Source organism: Euwallacea similis, chromosome 30 (genome assembly GCF_039881205.1).
Source record: "Euwallacea similis isolate ESF13 chromosome 30, ESF131.1, whole genome shotgun sequence".
Classification (NCBI taxonomy): Eukaryota; Metazoa; Arthropoda; class Insecta; order Coleoptera; family Curculionidae; genus Euwallacea; species Euwallacea similis.
The window spans coordinates 372,937-393,307 of record NC_089638.1 but is presented as its reverse complement, the minus strand read 5'-3'; the positions used below and the strand labels follow the sequence as shown (position 1 = coordinate 393,307).

Genomic DNA, 20,371 nt, shown 5'->3' with positions numbered 1-20,371 from the left:
AAATTAACCAAACACTCTCCTTGTCGCTCAATATGTATTTGAACGATTGTAGAGAAAATCATGTGTGTAATTTGAGCACAAAAAGGTCGCCGATCTCGAGAAATGACCTTTTCTTGTCTTAGTTTGCCTTTTCTCATCGAGCGACAATGTATCTCTTTGCGCTCTTAGTACACAAAGAGGTATTAATAAACCGAGTGGGTGTACCCATCTCGCTTTGATGAGAAATTAATCTCATAAAGCACAAGTTTATAGTCCATTCAATTGTTCCATTCCTAAATGTTCTCATTTCTTGGCGAATCTAAAACTAATATCATATTCAAAGGCAGGAATAATTGCTAAACGAACCAGCAGCGACCCATTTCGTTGTTGGCAAGTCGCCATGAAAAACTGCAAGTAAAATCGGCCAAAACACCCCACCAATAACACCCTTAATTACCATCATCATCTGTATAATATAGTCGCAGAACTGCTTTTTCCCGGGCAGACTGTACGACTCCAAGGGTGGTCTCCATGCCCATGTAAGCAAAGGCTACGGTGCGTTTAACAATGTGCGGGGCCCCACCCATTCCCATTGGTCCCAGCCAATCTTCGAACTCCATTGGTGCGAACGATGGAAAGTTAGCTGTCATGGGGCCGCCCATTTACCGCACCTCCAGTTGGTACGGTCATCAACCACTTCGTCTTGGTCAGTTTTCGTCAAGAGGTACCGACTGAGAGCTCCGCGGTTGCCCTTTTTTGGGACTCTAAGAACTTTGGGGTTTAGTGATTTCGGACTTCGACTTGGTGGTGATTTTGGTATTGTGTGTATAGGACAAATGGCGGTTTCCACTTTGAATATGTCTCCATATTTCACCGGATATCCGTTCCAAGGTAGGTCTTAATAGTAATTATTATTAATGCTGATAAGATATATAATGAACTTATCGAATTCTTAGAATGAACCATGGAGGTCACGAATCATCTGAAACGAGGAAATTAGTACCCATCAGAAAGTAATATTAATCTGTTTGGTCTGTTGTAAGTCGATGGTATATTTTTCTGAAATATTGGAACTAGTTATAATTTCATTTATGTCATGTATTTATCCATCCTTCTTGACCAAACTGCTCAAAGTGTAGCAGAGATTATTCCGATTTCCGATGGTTCTAATGAAGAAAATAAGATGTTTCTTTATCTACACCTAGATCTAGACCCTAAGATTATATAAAAATGTAAGGTACCTATGGAGTGGAAAATACTAACGAAAATATTTTTATGGGCCGAAAATTGATCAGATGCTTCGATCTGCTTAAACTTTCTCAAATTTATGCGCTATTTTTCTTTATAAATAATCACAATCAACAATTAATCATTGTCCAGTTCATGTCACTTTGTCCTTTTTGATAATTATTCGCTTCTGCCTAAATACTGAGCTGTAGGTATGGCAGTATACCAGATGACTATAGATTGACCTTTAAAACTTGTCTCGTTAAGAAACTAGGCAAATAACTTCAGTTTACTTAATCGGTTTTTCACAACATCATAAAAAATGGGCTAACAGACTAATACGAGACTAACCTGAGCCAACCTATAAGTCAGGTTAATGCGCGTTTATGTGTACTTAGGGTACTGTTGTTTTGACACCCCCAGGAAATGACTTCGGCAATGAAGGGCTGATCCCATAAAGTAATTTACTCATTCTTAATTAGTTCATTTCTTCTTCTTCCTGTAGAAAACCATCACAAGACATATTTATTTATTTTAGTGACGGGTAGATCTGAGATTTGCATCTACTTTATGTATCTTGTATTTTATAGTAGATAGACTCTAAATTATTTGTCTCCTCCACATCCTTCTCAATCTCTATTTTTCACCAACACTTCAGTCCCTTTAAAGATGTTCCTGCTTTTTTGATATATATGCCAAATTGAATTTACGAATAGTAGACGTGTGGTGATGTCTCCAATTCCAATCTAATTTAGAGATACTCTAGTTTTTTCTATTTGCTGAATGAGGTTTCCGGACTTCTACAGTGACTTACCATGAAATTCAAAAACTCTCAACAAGAGGAAACCACATAACAGTATTTTGTTTCAATGCCTTCCGAATTTTTGAACTATTCTTGTAGCATTTCTATAATCTGATAATGTATACGCTAAATTGAATTTTTGACATTTTTAAGATGTAAACTAGGAAAGCCCCAATTTTGAGCTCAAAAATTGGGACTTTTAGTATCACACAGAGAGTGGATAAGAATAGCTTATAGCACGCCCACAAAAGAAATTGAGAGCATTCTAATATAGATAGAACGGATGGAAGAAAAAATTAAACCACATTTTACTTGAACGCTCGATTTCTTTGTGGACTTGCTCGTGGACCTGCCAGTAACTTTCCCTACATTTATGTTCATCCGCACAAAACTTTTCCGTTCTTGAATATCCTTGACTGAGCAAATCATACAAGGTAGAAAAAAAGTCTGAGTGTTTAATTTGTAGTGGCGTCATCAATCCTGATGTCATCTTTGAATGGCAGCATTTCTTAAGTAAGATTTACCTTTAATTACAAACTTGTTTTAGGTTGTGATTCCGTTAGGAGTACTTTACATATAAATAGGGCTACGATTTGTAAGCTAGATTTCTCCTAAAAAAAAAACAGAAAAAAATGTTTACTTACAACATACTAATTGCTTTACGGACTTACGGAAACATGAGTGATGTTCATGACAACTTCATTCTCGAGAGTTCTTTAAGTCTCGAATCCATCCCGGAAATTGGGGAAACTTTCAGTGTTCCCACACATATATGACTAAGCTGATGCTTACATGTGGTTTCCCCTTTTTCTCCCACCCTCCTTTTTCATTCCACCCTTTCCAGGGTATACCCCCGTGTGCGTAAGTATTTAGACTTGCGCAGCATGCTGCTAGTACTTACTTCGTATGCATACATGCCTGATGAAGCCAATAATAAACCGAAACACTTGACGCCAGGTTAATCAATATCCTGCAGAAAACTTTTGCATTTTATCAAGAGGTGTTTTATTGTAAGCTACATTGAAATTTCCATCAAAATTTCGACCTATTTACAAACGTTTTTGATTTATAACAGTTGTGCTAAATTGAATTTTCGGTATTTTGGAGCATTTTAAAACGGTTCTACTTAAAATGCTCCGTAATATGGGGCTGAAACTTGGAATTATCACGAAAGCGTCTTTTTTCACAATTTTTTAACCTTTTCTAAAGCGTTATTGCTTTTTGAGCAGCGTCTGCCAACTGAGTATTCGAAATTTTAAGGTGTTACAAAACCTTAGAGCTTAACAATCGAGGTTTTTCATTGATGTATCAAAACAGGAAATATTTTTCTAATTCAAGCTGCAGTAAATCTTATTTGGGAATCACCCCTCACATACAAGTTGTGTTAAAAGTACATCTTCACCCTATCTGCAACTAGAATTTTGCGAGACCGAGAGGCTGGTCTCGTCCTTGGTCTCGTACATGGCTGGAACCGAGACTTTAATTTCTACTTCGAGCCAATTCCAAGGCTTTCTTCATACGAGTCTTGGTGTGCGAGACAGAGTCTCGAAAGGAAAGTTTTCTTCAAACCTAATCAGAATATTTTTCAAATTTTAGTGATAATCGTTGAACGAAGAATGATGAGGATTTGATAAGTTTAATAAGTTAAAATGATTTCTCAGTAGTTTTAACTTGACTTTAATGATCAAGTTTGCGACGCAACACAAGAGGAGCCTCGGCCTCGAACTCAAAGACCGAAAACCAAGACCGATAGTCTAATTATGGCTCCTACCGCACCAAGACCAAGATTATGCAAGTCTGGGCCTCGGTCTTGATGTAGAAGATTAAAATTGAGACTGAAATTTAATTGTCAATCAATGCGAGACCGAGACCACAAAAGTCTCGGTCTTCCACCTCAGTGAAACGAAGGATTGTCTGCAAATAAACTGGAAACATCATGGAGTCGTGATGCACTCGTTTCTGCCTTTCGTTTATTTGCATCAAACTTCTGGAATTTGCGACGCTATTGACACCAAGCACTGGTGAACGAAAATGGCCTGAACCTACCTTTCGTCAAAGCTAATTCCCTTTCAAGAATCAGCCCCACAAATCCTCATTAAAAACGATCCCGTGTTTTATTATAATACCGGCCGGTCAAGAAGATGAAGAAGGACGCCTCGGGCGGACATCAACTCTCAGAGTATTGCCGAATACAATGTGAATCTTTTTCGGAACACCTTTTGACTGGGACTTTCGTTATTATTATAATGAGTTAATAAAATTTGGTATGCGCGACACCATACAGCTTTGATGGATTTTTTCGGGTTTTGTCATTCGAAAACTAATGGGCTGCCAAGCAGACCACAGGGTAGATTCCTACGATATTTTAACAGTGATGGTATTAACGGCCGCCGTTAAAAGGGACACTAATTACGGGCAGAAGCAACTAAACCGAGAAAAGCAACGGAGAAGGTGCCAGTTTTTAATACCCATGTTTGTGTGAAATCTAGTTTTTGTTAATTAGTGACTATGCGTTTTCTATAGAGTGCAAGAAGCACCGACTTATTTTATGGTCCAGACCATGGATGAATGAATTAGTTTATAACAATTTGTATCGGTGAAACTCAATAGGTCAAAATTATTGCACGAAAATTCCTATCTCGCTAAGGACGACCCGCAAGGTTCCTTATTTCGAATTATTTTATAAATTCGCCATCGGTTAATTAACAAAAGATCATTCCTTTTGATGACAACCCAGACACCTCCATGCAAATTTTAATTGGCCAAAGCCCCCGCAGGGTGTTAATTTTTCTTCTATCTCTAAGGCAATCTGAAAAGTTGTCGCGGCGTCGTAAGTAGTAATTTTTTCGTCCGCATGCATATGAAATCATTTGTCGCGGCCTGAAGATGATCTGATAAGTTAATAATACAGATTTAAGTCGAATTTCACATGAATTAAACGACACTCCGGTTTGTGTAGGTCGAGGCTCGTAACGGACACCGCCAGTTCTTGATGCTTATCTTTACCACTTTTGACATAAGCCGGGCGAGATAACATTATCCATCATCCGACGTCGGATGGGAGCTTTTGGATTTCTTTTCTTTCTGAAGATGCGGCTTGCGGCCCCAGCAAAGGAAACGATCGAGGTTTTACACAACGCTCTACAAGTTGGTAGCCTATCTGATTCACCTCTCGAAAAAACTCTTTCGAGTCAGTTTTTTGTCCCAGGGATACGCTTAATACGCCTTCGAGGTGATCTGCTTCATTTGAATAACAATAATCGACTGATTTTTATAATCAGATGAAATTATGTATGATGGAAGACTGAGATGATAGACTTTGCTACTTGAACTTATCTAGCATTCCTTTAATGTATCTCCATGGAGAGATCGAGACGAAACACGAATATGTCCATGCTAATTGTGTGGAAGCCCAAAAAGCAGGATTTGAAAAATTATCATGATTTTTTTAGGTCCTGCTTGATGAGAACATGTCTCTGTAATTTTGTGGCTTTCAAAAACACACACAATTCATCCGGTAAATTTTAAAAATCTTAAAACAATTCTGTGATTGCTGAAAAAAATTAATAAAATTTGTCACAAAACAAATTATCCAAACCATCTTCAATGAGTGGGAGAGGGATTGATTACAAAATAACCAAAAAAAAATTGGAAAATATCACAATTGCTTCTGAGAACATAAACAAATTATCTGAAAAATTTTTTAAATTCGAACATTTGATATAAAAACTAACGCAATCCTTAATTCTCACGGAGTTTATCAAGGTGATGGAAATCGCAATAATCTTCTAGATATCCGAAAAATCTTTGTAGAATAAAGTGAATCTCTTTAATTCCGAGACAGTTAAGAATGGACACGAACTTCTCATTAAACGTGAAAAAAACATTGAAAAACTCAGATATTGTCGCTGATTGCAAATCCTTTTTGGATTGGTAGAAATTTTCAAAAATTGTCCTTTCGCGTGTGGTTTTACTTAACAGATGGTGAATTCAGACTTTTTCTACTGCTTTTATTTTATTATGACTTGATAACACGTTAGGCAGACGTATTTTGCCCTCGTCGGCTACATTGCCGCACTGGCGCGGGTTCCCGTATTCCCCATATGTCAACTATAACCAATATCACATGGGAAAGTAAAACGCCCATAGTGTTTTGGCACCCAAAGTGATATAAGAGGCAACGGTGTTAAAAATATTTTCTTTTTAGGGGAACTCCTGAATCCTCCTCAAATCCATAGAGGTCTTTCCTGAGGCTCCTATGAATTAGGAAATTTGAGAGGCAAAGTTCCCATTCATTTTGAATATTTCTCATATGAAATAGATTAGTAGAGATTTCTACAGGTGATTTCAAGTTCCAAAACATATAGAATTTTGAAACACTGTAATATTAAAAACACCGAGTTAAACGCAGAGTCAAAAAAAAATTATATACTAAATCGTTCGCTGAATGCTCATTCAGAAGTAGTACTTACTTTTTCCAGAATGCAAAATAGATCAGTCATATCTTCCTGAGGAGTAGTATCAATTAATCAATTTGTTTCCATATAACAACTGTCAGCTCAATATAAAATCAAATAAATTATAAATGCCTATTTAATATTCTTTTGATGTTGGGAAACCTGTAGTACTACCAATTTTAACTTATCAACTATCAATGTTTAGGCACAATAAAAAATAACTAAATTTTTGCTGAAACAAAACTAACTTTCGCTTGATGTTCCTTTCTGATTTCGGTCTCCCATTGAGCTCTAAGCGTATTATTTTTAATGCACATTTATTAATTCCTATCATTAAAAAATTAAAATTTGTAATTTAAATCTCCCACCGTCGAAATCACACCCTGATATTGTTGATCTGAGCATTAATATGCAACAGTCAGCTTCAATGCTGACGGCTGCATTAATTTTCATAATCAGATCGACTGATTTTCATCACATACACGAGCACTTTTTGAAGTCGATTTTTCAGACTCTAAAGATACATTTTTTAAAAATTCTACACTTTTCCACCCAATTCCCTTCATTGCCCCGTACGTCAATCATTCTTAAGCTCCCTGAAGTATACCATCAAGTGGAATAACGTACTTTGCTACACAATACGCATTCTGCATTGAAGATGAAGTTTACAATGGAGGAATTGGTTTTTCTGGTCATCTTCACTTGAATCATTTCAATCATTTTGGTTCTTGTGTTAGATAATACGGGGTGGTCCATCTTCATGGTGTTTGAATATGGTTCATGGATCATCGAGCAATTTTCCACTAAATGGTGTTTTCGGGGGCGAAGTGGAGGATTAGGATTGGTTGTGTAAGGTTTTATTTGCTGTAAGAAGAGAAGAAGAGGTTTTTTGGTTGAGAGGTTTGCAAAAGATTTGGAAATTTAGTTTATAATAGTAATGCTCGAAAGCATATTAGGAAATATTCACTATTATCTTTTACCTGAGATATCGCTGCTTCAACCTAGACCATGTCCGATGATTCGAATCATTTTTCAATTTATCGTTAGCGACATGTCTAATATATAAGGTATTCATAGAATAAAGATACAATATAAACCCAAGATGGAGAACCTCAGAACAAAGTGCGTTTTTTTAAAGCTCAACATGGATCGGTTGCTGGTGGTAGACACTATTCAGTCGATTGCAGTTAGCGTACGGTAAAGCATCACTTTTTGCACTTCTGAGGTAAATGGCTATTTCCGAAAACTTATAGGGCACGTGTTCTCAACGTTTTTTGCTCTTTTTTATAGAAGATTTCCATTGAAAAGCCACTGCAGGTCCAGTAATCGACCCTCGTTGACCGGCCATCATCGCACTGACCGATCCCCAAAGGTCCGAAATCAAGTGTGCAACGTCCGTCGATGAAAACAGACATTAGCGAGATCAAAGTCGCCGCGTTCAGGCCGACTTTTCATTTCGTTAAATGTCCTCACGCCCACCACTCACGTCTTTTCTTCTTCTGCATCTTCGTCTTTCTTTTGCCGTTTCTCGCATGTTTTGGTGTCGGTCGGACGCCTGAATTTACGTTACTTTATACGTGACTGGCAAGAACAATGTGCCCTATTGAATTTCATTTAAAAAATCCTCATTTATTCCTTATATTTACCGGAAATTCATGAACAGTTAAAAAAATATGAGGCTGTTAGACCTAGAGGCACACAGTAAAATTTACTGAAGGGTACCAAAATTTTAAATTAAAATAATATAATTTCTATTAGTAATCAAAACAAATTTCTAAAGAATAGAGAAATTCGTAAGGAAAAACTTTGCAATTATGCTTCGCGTCAGTCAACTGCAATCAGCGTATTGCAAAGTACCACTTTCTGCACTTACTATGTAAATTTTATATCCCTTATTTCCTACGATTTCATTGCATACAAAACTTCCTCGTTCATTCGAATACAAATCTTGTTTCAGGTCAAGGGAGAGTGAACCAATTGGGAGGCGTTTTCATTAACGGAAGACCACTGCCCAATCATATTCGATTAAAAATAGTAGAATTAGCCAGTGCAGGAGTGCGGCCCTGCGTGATTTCCAGACAATTACGGGTGTCCCATGGTTGCGTTTCGAAAATCCTGAATAGATACCAAGAAACTGGTAGTGTCAGACCTGGAGTGATCGGAGGATCTAAACCTCGAGTCGCCACTGCTGAAGTGGAGGCCAGAATTGAACAATTGAAAAAGGAGCAACCTGGAATATTTTCGTGGGAGATTAGAGATAGGCTGATAAAGGTAAGTCATTCGTAATTGATCTTAGATTCAATAGATCGAAGTTCTGATAACTTTATCTCGTAGACATTTTTCGAGGAAATGAAGGAAATGGCCAATGATCTGCTTTTATTCCAGTGTTTCTGCGGAAATGATCTTCTTGGCAATTTTATTAGGACTTTGATGTAGAGATTCTTAGCGATCTGATTATAGGAAGATTAATTACAGGAAGGCATCTGTGACAAAAACTCAGCTCCCTCAGTAAGCTCCATAAGTAGACTGCTAAGGGGTGGTAGAAAAGACGATCCTGACAGGAAAAACCATTCAATCGATGGTATTCTCGGTAAGTCTCGAGTTATACAACAACCATTGAAAATACCCGTCCGGTAAACCGTGTAATTCTGAATTTTTTATCAAAGCATTTCGAATTAAATCAATTTCTCCGTGACAATTGTAAGGCAAATAGTAATTTAGTTTTTAGGAACAGCTTTTACTGTTCTTTCACCGCCCATTAAGAACTTTTAGGTTTTATTTACTTTGAGCTGATCGTAAAAGTCGTTCCCACGATACGGGGCTGGAAGAAATGCTTTAATTTTTTGACGCATTATGAGTAACTCAAGAAGAAAGTGGGAAAAACATATTATTGCTATCGCACTAATAATGAATGCTTTACCCAAAAGGTTTTTTAAATTAAATTGTTGTACTGTTGGAATTAAATCACGTAATTGAGCAAAAAACGGTAAATAACCAAAGAAATTTAAAAGTCCGTCATTTGACGTTGAATATCAAAACTACAGATTAGTTCAGGTTAGTTCAGAGTTCTTCAGGGTACAAAATGCTCTGGCCATGATTTGATGGCTAAAAAAAAGAACATTTATTTGAAAGTTTCAATAATTCCTGTTCACCTTAATATGAATTGATGATTTTTTCATCTAACTTGAACACTTCATATTTTTCATCAATCGCACTATCTCTTCATAAATCGTTTACATGATCTTGACACCGATCAAACCTTTGCATTAGCCATTGAATGATATTGTCGTCTACATCTTAGTGCGAATGGACTAAAAGATGTACAGGGACTTTTAAAAATACTCTTTAGACGTATTAATAAATCATGGCAATTGTTTATTCCAATGACAGCTGAATTTCTACTATAAATCGTGAATAGTTATTTTCTCACGTGCGGTAAAGTGACTTTACCTCACGCTTCTAAGAACCATTTTCAGACTACAATCTGTAGTCAAAAAGAAACACAATCTATTATATTTATGAACCCATGCCTACTCTTCGGTAAAGAAATCTGATAGCCGAAAGCTTAGAAGCTATTTGAGATAATCAGTTTTGGCAGATTGATAATTACTCAATAATGAAATTAAAAAATAGGTCCGTATTAAAAAAAATTAAGTAGCCATCTAAATTATTTTTTTTATAAATTGCTTACTTGCACAGGGTAAAAAAGTGTCTCAAAAACTGTATGACTTTCTCAGTAATAAACACATAAAAAAGAGAAATAAAAGTGGAATTTTTTTAATGTTTTCGAAAGCTATCGGAATATGGTACATTTCTCGACAACAAATAATTAATTCAGTATCAAAATGGGCATATTTAGATCAATTTAACCAATTTTTTATTTATTATAGTTTCCAAGATAGTAATGGTAACGTATCATGTTTATAATCCCTTCCGTAGAGATCTCTTGCATTTCTCTTGTATAACTATGCTATTTCTCTTGTTACGTGTCTGTTGCAGTAATTTTAAATTTGAACATCAAAAAGCAATTTATGGATGAATTTCGCCAGTTGCTATTGGGTAACATCAGTAGCGTTTAGAGAAGAGTGAAAAGAAGAGATAATCTCTAGGGATGTATCGGCTCGGAATCTGGGGCGGATAACCGGAATATACGGAAAACGGTAGTTATTAGTAATTATGCAGAAAAATGCACTTATTATATAAGAATTGGATTATACAAGAACTGAATACTAAATTAACCAGAGTTTCTCTTTGGAACTTTTACGCAAAAAGGTTTAAAGATACATCTTCTCTGATTGATGGGATCTTATGCCCATTAAGGATGACGTAATAACACTTCTTTAGATTAAAAGAATGCACTTAAAAACAGACTTTACGTTTCTTATGTTAAATCTCTAAATCAAAACAATGCACATACAACAACTGCACATTTTTAAGATCCGTTTCACAGCGGCATTTGTCTAACCATTAACGGCTCTGATTGCTGCAACTGGAGCAGTTCTGATGAGCATTAAGTTTTTCACCATAGAAACATACAAATACATCCGCTTCGGTCATTACATGCCCATCAGCAATTCTGGCATATTATTTATAAATAACGGATGTCACAGCCAACCAGCAATCAAAAAACCTTTTCATTGACCAACTATCGAGATGAAACAAAGAGCCGCCAAAGGCCCGGGCGAAGAAAAAAGCAGTATCTATCGGCGCATCAACCACCGGTAGCTGTTAAAATTGATGATAATGAAAATCAATCACTACACTAAAACGTGTTAATGATAAAATGATCCGTCATTATCTTCTGAATTTACCTCGATTTCGGCTAGTCATTGTCGGCTTCTTGTGAGGTCCTGATTACCTTACCATTTCAAATTTTCTGTCGATTTTAACGCTGGACGCCTTTTCACTTTTTGTCCATCCTTACTGATGATGTCGGTTTTCGCCATGGTATGGTAGTTGATTTATTGTTGGTTGGGCTGGAACTTTTTACATATATTCAAGTAAACCTGGATCGTGAAAAGGGGTATTGAACTAGAATCAACCATATCAACTTTTGTTGAAAGACCTTAGGAAATTATCATCTACCCATTCGAATAAATCATCATTTAAAGTGCCGCTCTCAAAGAGCACGGAATAAATCACGATCTAAATCTCATAATGCCTACAAAATTAATTTACATTTTTTATAATATCACGTAATTAATAAATTAAATGCGTACGCTTCCGCGCGCTTTGTAAAGCCTACCAACAGCTAATGGGTGGTTATTAGATTTAACAGTTTACGAGATAAAGAAAATCCCATTATTAATTTGAGCTACGATTTGTTTAAGCGCGTCATATTAGTTGTAGTATTTTATGAGAATGGGTTTTGCGTTCATTTAACATTGAGGTTTTTAATAGTACAAGAAATGACGCTCTTTGCAGGTTAAGCTGGGAATTAGTAAGAAGGAAACGGTGGTGGTGATGTAAAATGTGAAAGACTTTTACATTCTACATTTCACGTCAGAATCAGAAAAGTCTCAGTATACATGTAATTCCAGGGCGTGGTGGAACTCGTCCAGCTCGGACCCTACCTAGAATTACGAGGATAGTCTCAGAAGTACCCGAATTGACATATACATGGCGATTTTTTGTTAAATTTACCTATATTACAGATACCTAACTTTAAAAAACTTATATCTAAAGTTTGAGGGTGCTACGTTAATTTATGTCTGTTTTTTGTGAACGTTATTAGAAATTTTGTAAACACGGAAAAATGAATCATCGATACGAGATTCAATATTTTCATTTGAATGGTCTTGTCCATTCAATATCATCAAAGTGGAGTTTGATTCTACTCTGAGAGAATCTGGTCCTTAGTTGACAACTGGAAAATATTGGGTGGCAGAGTTTAAGCTCCCAAGACGAACTCCGCTGTGGTTGACCCAATGAAGGATCACTCCAGAAATTGTGGTGAAAGTCCACAAAACTATAATGGAAAACCGTCGGCTAAAATTGCGCGAGTTAGCAGACATGATAAGCATTTCAAAAAGTATATAGCATTTAATATGAACAATTGGATATGAGAAAGCTGTTCTCAAAATGGGTGCCGCGATTAATCACAATTGAACAAACACAGAGTTGTGAGGATGTTTCAAGGGAGTGTTTGACAAAGTTTCGTATCAATAAAGTCGAGTTTTTGCGTCGATTCATAACCATGGACGAAACACGGGTTCATCATGTTATATCTGAGGGGAAAGAGCAGTCAAAATAATAAACTCCAAGGGGAAAATCAGCCTCAAAAAAGGTGAAAACCGTGCCATCTGTAGGAAAGGTGACGGCGTCACTTTTTGGGACGCCCATTTTTACTGACTATCTCCCTAAAGAAAAAACAATAAACGTAAAATATTATACAAATTTATTGCAGTGTTTGAGCGAAGAAATTACGAAAAAGCAACCGCATTTGGCGAAAAAAATCTTGTTTCATTAAAACAACGGACCAGTCCACACTTTCGCCACCGTAATGACCAAAATCAATCAACTTGGTTTCAAATTTGTTCGTCACTCACCCTATTCGCCAGATTTAGCTCCCTCAGATTATTTTCCCTTTCCAAACTTGAAAACATGGCTCGATAAAAAGAGATTTGTCAATAATGAAGAGCTGGAGTTCGAGATTGATGCTTATTTTGAAGCAGTCGAAGCTTCTTACTAGAAGCAAGGTATAGAAGGCATAGGATATCGTAGAGAAAAGTATTTTAATCTCAAAGGATGTTGTTCAGTTTCAAAGGTGTATGTTAAGAAATACTGTAGTATTTTTCAAATTTTGTTTTTTTTTAATGTTAGGTCGGGTACCTCTGTATTATCCTCGTAGATATGATAGTGCTTATAGAATATACTTCTGTTCCTTTCATTACTATTACCCATCAGCTCGATTACGAAAACTATGATTCCTTCTAAAATAAAATTTTTAAGCATAAAATAAAACATGCTTGCAATTCTAACTGGAATTTCTGATGTGACTTTAGCAAGAACTGATTACATAACTCTGTTTCAAATGATTCAAGTTTAGAAGGTGCTCAAACAATGAACTATTGGAAAAAATGGCTAAATAAGGGATACGATACCAAATTCCCTTAATTCCCCTTCTGAGATCTTTTTTTTTACTTTATTATTTGGACTTAATTTTAGATTTTGGAATATAATTTTTTTTCTGTTGCTTTAGGCCCGACATCCTCAGGTGAAGAATCTGACACCGACCTAGAACCCGGCATTCCCCTAAAACGGAAGCAAAGAAGATCACGAACCACCTTCACCGGGGAGCAGCTAGAAGCTCTAGAGCGTGCTTTTGGACGGACCCAATACCCTGATGTATACACCCGGGAAGAATTAGCTCAAAAGACTAAACTAACTGAAGCTAGAGTTCAAGTCTGGTTTTCTAACAGACGAGCCAGGCTCAGAAAACAGCTAAATTCGCAGCAGTTAAATGCGTTCAATAGCATGTCGCTCCAAAGCGCTTTCCCCGCTGCTATTCAGCACCAATATGACACAGCTGGAGCTTTTAACCAACCTCCATGGACTGCACAGCAAAGCTACAGCAGCTTGGCTTCGTTGAGTTCAAACCCTGCTTTGACTTCTAGCAGCTTACCGCATGCACTGGCAACTACTTCCATTGCTAGCAACGCTACATCACTAGTGGAGACTTCGAGTACTTCTTCAAGTCCTACAAATACGCAAAATGGTAGTTTGTACGAGAAGAACGCAGCATCCCTGTATGGAGGTTATAACTCTGCTGGGAGTGCGACGTTGGACAGCAATTTAAACCAGTTCGGTGCCTACAGTATGGGGGCGCAAGTGTCGCCCAATCAGCATTCGGTGTCACCTGCGCAGCAGTCGGCTGCGTGGGCTAGACACGCGGCAGCCATGACGCAGAACAACAAGATGGCGGAGAATTTCAGCAGCTGGCATGAGAACTATAGGTGAGTTGGGATATTTTTTTGCTTTTTGAGTCTAACGATGCTGTTTAATTGTGATTTTGTTACGTAACGGATGAATGATGGACTTAATAATTGTTGGAAAATACTAAGGACTTTTACAATTAGGCAAATTTATTGATGATTTTTAATTAAGCTGACTTTTTACGTAGTAGCTCTATATCGATTCACTACTATTTGTTGAGCACGGAACACGAACGTCTATACGTTGTTCTTAGCAAAAGCATTTCCGAGGCCTGTCCTGTACTTCAAAAATCATGCAAATCCATGAGGCTTGTCATTGAAATAAATCCCCTTCTATACAACCACGGTAGGCAATCAATGAAAATCGTGCTAAACAAAATTATACGGTACCATCTTAATGCCCGATCGACCGCTCTTTACTTAAGGCTAAAAACTGCTTCTCGGGCTACCGGAATGAATTATTATTTATTCGCCATTGATTAATTGCCCACTATCATTCAGTTCGAATTATGTTGGTAATAACCGGCCCTGTACGGTTACGGTGGGAAATTGGTACCAGAGACATTGATTAGTACCATCGAGACGGAAGAAGGAACAACTTTGAAGCTAAAATACTAAAGAGAAATTACTCATTCGATATTAAAATGTCGGGAAATTTGAGTGCAATGTGTGCAAGTAAACTGATAGTGAAAATTCAGAACAGTGAATTTTTCGTTAATTGAGTGATTATATCTCAGAAACGCTTCAGTCGATTTTAATAAAGCGGAGAGATTTAAAGGCTCTTTTGTTGCAAAATCATGGGGAGAATTTGATTTTGATCCCTCGACATTTAAAGTACTTTATTGCTTTCTTTTAAAGTGCGAAGAAACTTCCTCATGTCTTAAAAGACCGAAAAAAAAGAGTAATAAATTTCTTTATGATTTCTTAAGGAATTTTTAAATACATTTTTTACAACATTTTCGATATACAGGGTGTTTCCTAAGGCAAAAATTTAGGGGGCTGTTCTCTGAGTAATTTGAAGAATTTTTTGTCCTTTGACGATTTTAGTAAAAATGCTTTGTTCCTTAGATACAAGACTATACATGTTTATTGACTACATTTTTTATTTTTTATTAAAATGGTTAAAATAAGCGTAGCAAGATAATGTGGATGTTGAAAACAACACAAGTAAATACGTTGAACGTCATTGTCATTAATTTGAATACGTTTCAAAATTTGCCACTTTTAATCTTTTTTATCAAGAATACCTATACGAACGCTGAGATAACTGATATGCATTTCATGTATGGACTTGCCGATGGAAATTCGTTACGGGCTAGGCAGTTTTACATTGAACGATGTCCAAATCGTAATGTTCCCAATCAAAAAATGTTCGAAAGAATTCATCTACGTTTTCGTGAAACAGATACATTAGAAGACCAGTGACAGTGAGAACGGCAGAATTGGAAGAAAATGTGCTAAACATAATAGAGGAAAATCCAGGTATTTTTACTAGAAAAATTACAAGGCCTTTAGACATTAGTAATAAAACTGTGTGGAAAGTTTTGAGGGGAAATTTGTTGTACCCGTACCACATTCAACGTGTTCAGGCTTTTCTTCCTATAGATTTTCCTTCGAGAATTGCATTTTATCAATGGCTTTTGCATACATTGGCGCAAATTCCGCAACTACTGTCGTTGATTCTATTTACCGATGAAGCAAACTCGAGAAATACAATAAGAAATTTTCATAACAATCATGCATGGGCCGAAGAAAATCAATATGAAGTATTAAAAGTTCATTTTCAACACCAATTTTCGTTAAACGTTTGGGTTGGAATTGTGGGTGATTAGCTAATTGGACCAATATTTCTACCAGAAAGACTACAGGCGCAGTTTATCGTAACTTTTTGGAACAATCGCTTCTTGAATTTCTTGAAGATGTACCGTTGGTAACCAGAAATGCAATGTGGTTTATGCACGATGGAGCACCAGCGCATTTTAGTAGGATTGCACGCGAATTTTTAATGGAAACATATGGAGATCGCTGAATTGGTCGTGGTGGACCTCACTTTTAGTCCGCTAGATCCCCAGACTTCAACTCTCTGGACTATTTTTTATGGGGTCATTTAAAATCAGTAGTTTACATTAATCCAGTTGGAAACCTGGAAGATTTGAGAAATCGCAGAATTCATGAGTGCAATTCAATAAAAAACAGTCCTGGTATTTTTGAAAGAGTTCGGCGGTCAATGAGGAGATCAGAAGCCCATATCTAAGCCGGCGGCAGTCATTTTGAACAATTATTGTAGCTTTTAATAAATTTCATGAAAAACATTTATCACCTTGTATCTAGGAAAGAAAGTATTTTTCCAAAAATCATGGAAGGACAAAAAATTCTTCAAATTACTCAGAGAATAGCCCCCTAAATTTTTGCCTAACATTTAGGAAATACCCTGTATACCCATACAAAATGTAAATAAATACCTGTTAAAAGAACAAAACATTTATTAAACATAATATTAATTAATCTTAATTATAACTCAGGGGCGTCCAGTTGATAAACCTAATAAGGTTCTTAATTGAGTTATGAATGGTAAATTAAAGACCTTTTTAAACATGGTATTTTTAAAATGATTTTTGAAAACCTGATAATTGATATTTAAATATTAATTTTAAAACGAAGCCTGAAAATCGAAATCAGAGATAAATACCCACCATCACATTCTCATCAGCATGGTACCACATCAGATCGACAGTATGGACGCATGATGGTTTTTGGAAGCCCATAAAAAGTACCCATGAGTTACCAGCAGATTCTGCGACTTACTCCAATGTAATATCTTCGGGGAAAAGCAAAGTTTAACGATTAAACACGAAAAAGAAATAAAACGGATACTATAAAGCGGTTCATGATAACAGCAAAACGCCATAACTCACAGCCACGGCTCGGTTTAAATTAACTCAGTCCGTGTATTGAATATAATAAGAAAACCCGCTCCATTGTTAACGCTAGGATATATTAATCGTAAGTTATGTGTAGTTAGTGTTTTGCTGTCAGAGAATTCTGCGCATGCAGGAATAAATTACGAAACTCATGCTCGTTTATGGCTCAAACTTCTATATGGTTCGAGTGGTGATATATGTCTGCCTACCCCGAATTACCTACAATTACTCCAGGTTAAAGGTAGACATTTTTGAAGGTGGGAAACACCATATTTTGTTCGGAACGAATTAATTAGAAGAGTGGTGAGGCGCGCTTAAAGTAATGAAGACGCAGAAATCGATAGATTTTATTATACCATTACTGTCAATCCCATAAATTTGTTTTGGTTAAAACAAAAATAAACCACAACTTAATTATGATAGCAAATGTTACGTAAAAAGGTTAGAAAAACACTACAAGATATATAACGTTTTTCTAAAAACTTAGGCCGCATCTGTTATAACTAATAACAAAGATGGAACTATCATTTTCACAGGAGAGTACCTCTTACAACAAGCACAGCGAGCATGAAAACTATAAGTATCACAGGAAAGACAGACAGAATGTTTAAATATACTATTTATCATAAAAATTGCAACTCTTAAAATTAATGCAAATTCAACCAAAATTAGGATACGTATTTCGTCGTAGTAGTAGCACAATTGATCAGATTTTATATATAACGCCGTGCGTTACATACAGGAAGTGTGAGAACCAACAGCAATACTACATATTTAACGTATAGGAAACGTGCTTTTTCAGGAATACAATGCATGGTCACATTGCTCATATAACTATGCCTCATCTATAAAGTCGCAATGTTAATGTGCTGCCTTGGCCTCCACGCTCTCTCGATCTTTCCCTCATAGAGCATTTATAGGACATAACAGGAAGAAGAATTACTACACATGACGTACTTTAACAGCGTTACAAAATGCAATTCAAGTTGCCTGGGATACACTACCTCGAGAGAAAATCGACCATTTGCTTAGAAGCACTCCGAGACAAATTTCTGAGGGTGTAAATTCACAAGTTGACTATATACATTATTCGAATTTTAAAGATTTTCTGCACTTCTATGGCAGTTTTGAGCTCAATGAGTTTACCCAACATGTTGTTAACATCCGGCGAAGATTCCGGAGTTTTCCATCCTGGTTGATGAATAAGCTCCTGCGACAACCAGGATCAAAGGACTTATTTTTGTAAAGGCGAAATATTCTTCACCTAAAATTGGGTTTAGAAAGAAAATTGGTTTTCTCCTTAGATTGCGTCAGTAGCGTAATCTCCCTGAGGTATCAAATTAAAATTTGATTTCATCTGAAAAAATTAACTAAAGTGTTTTTTTTCCGGTGTAGGCAGCAATTTTAGGGGATAAAATATTAATGATGGGTGGCGTCTTTATAAAACATAAATGCATGAATCGGGAAGAAAAGAAGAGAATATGTTGATATTCGTTACTTTTCCCACTGAAAATGAGGGCGATTTTATGATCTTATGATATGAATTTGTTTCAAATTAATTATGAAGATTTCATGAATTAATTGCAAATTATGTGTGGTAAAGTAGCATTTACGGCACTTGTTCGATCAGTAGCTTAACATAAACAGCAAATTGCACTTCGTCGGTTGGAAACGACGAAGCCTGTGAGTCCATACCTGGCACCAATAATTGGCACTTCGAGAGGCTACTTGTCGTAATTAATATCGCGTTGTCTGGCGTAATGAATGCTCTGTCTTTCACACAGGAACCTGCTCTGGGCCGTTGCTTAACAATTTTGTTAAATTAATTACTTAATAGGCGTGGGTAATTTTATTTGCCCGCTTTCTGCATAATTTGCTTTATGCCTGACTGAGCAAATCCTACTTAAATTATGCAAAGCAATATTTGCCTAAAATGCATCTCAGACAACTTCTGAATATTTTCTCATGACGCGAAATAAGAAAGATAATAAAATTATGTTCTTGGTTTCAGTTTGCTAACTGGAGGCAGTCACTATGGAGCCCATTCGCCTAGCGAGGCCAAGTCTGGATACCCTTACTTTGGTGCCATGGAGGTGTGCTCCAGCAGAGTTCACTAAATAGCTCAGATACAATGTTAAGCTGTTTTTTTAGATGTACAGAAATTTTAAGATTGATGGGTTTGAGGTTCCTACAAAAACTGTTAGATTTATGTATACATGATATATCAAAGCTTATGTTCTATAACGATGTAGAGTTGCAAATATCTCTCTTATGTACAAAGTTAAGTAGGATTGAAACTTGTGATTTTAATCTTTTGTGATGCTAACAGACTTGTAAAAAGTCACAAATAGATAAAAAATTAATAATTAAACTACTTGAACGTTCTAGTGTAAATGAACTAACATATATCTCCTGTCTTATGTCATAACTTAAGGTGCAAATTTATCGTAAACTAACGGAAACTTTACGATCATAAGCAAAATAGCGAATTTCTCACTTTAATGTTATAATACTCGTTCTGCAAATGGGCTGGCTAATATAAATATATACCTACAAGAGATTATGATATCACGTTTCCTAATGTAATTATTATTGAAGTGAAGGTGTGTTTAAGCCTGCTATTTGCAATATAAAATTATTACCAGCAACTAGAGTAGAAACGTTGTACAGCTTTAATAATTTAGTTGATTTCTTGTATGTAAATCGTAAAATTGATGTAAATACGTGTAATATATATGTACGTGCAGTATTTAGTCCTCAACTAAAAATAAATGGGTATAGCAGAAGTTGGTTTTATTTTAGTACCAATTATTGACTGAAAAAAAAATCCTCTTCTGGCAATCTTCGACTTGATCATTTTGATGCCCAGCCACGTTAAAATAGTGTAAAATCGTAGCTTTACTTTTTCCATAGGGTTAACTAATTTTGTCGTTACCTCGATTTTGCATGCGAAAAAAATTATTCAAACAAGTGGCTAACGCCAGAAAAAAATTACTACCACCATGAAATGATCTGTGATTGCTGTAAATAAGTCAATGAACCGATTCACAA

The 20,371-nt window shown here is 36.2% G+C and overlaps 1 protein-coding gene across 1 annotated transcript; it reads left to right on the top strand.

Moving 5' to 3' along the window:
- The first annotated feature begins 694 nt into the window (after window positions 1-694).
- LOC136417873 (protein gooseberry-like) lies at window positions 695-20,093 on the top strand. The gene is made up of 5 exons (XM_066403729.1): window positions 695-870; window positions 8,423-8,736; window positions 8,941-9,055; window positions 13,667-14,420; window positions 19,332-20,093. The coding sequence occupies exons 1-5, from the start codon at window positions 816-818 to the stop codon at window positions 19,435-19,437; spliced, it is 1,344 nt and encodes a 447-aa protein (XP_066259826.1). The 5' UTR covers window positions 695-815; the 3' UTR covers window positions 19,438-20,093.
- The last annotated feature ends 278 nt before the right edge of the window (window positions 20,094-20,371 follow it).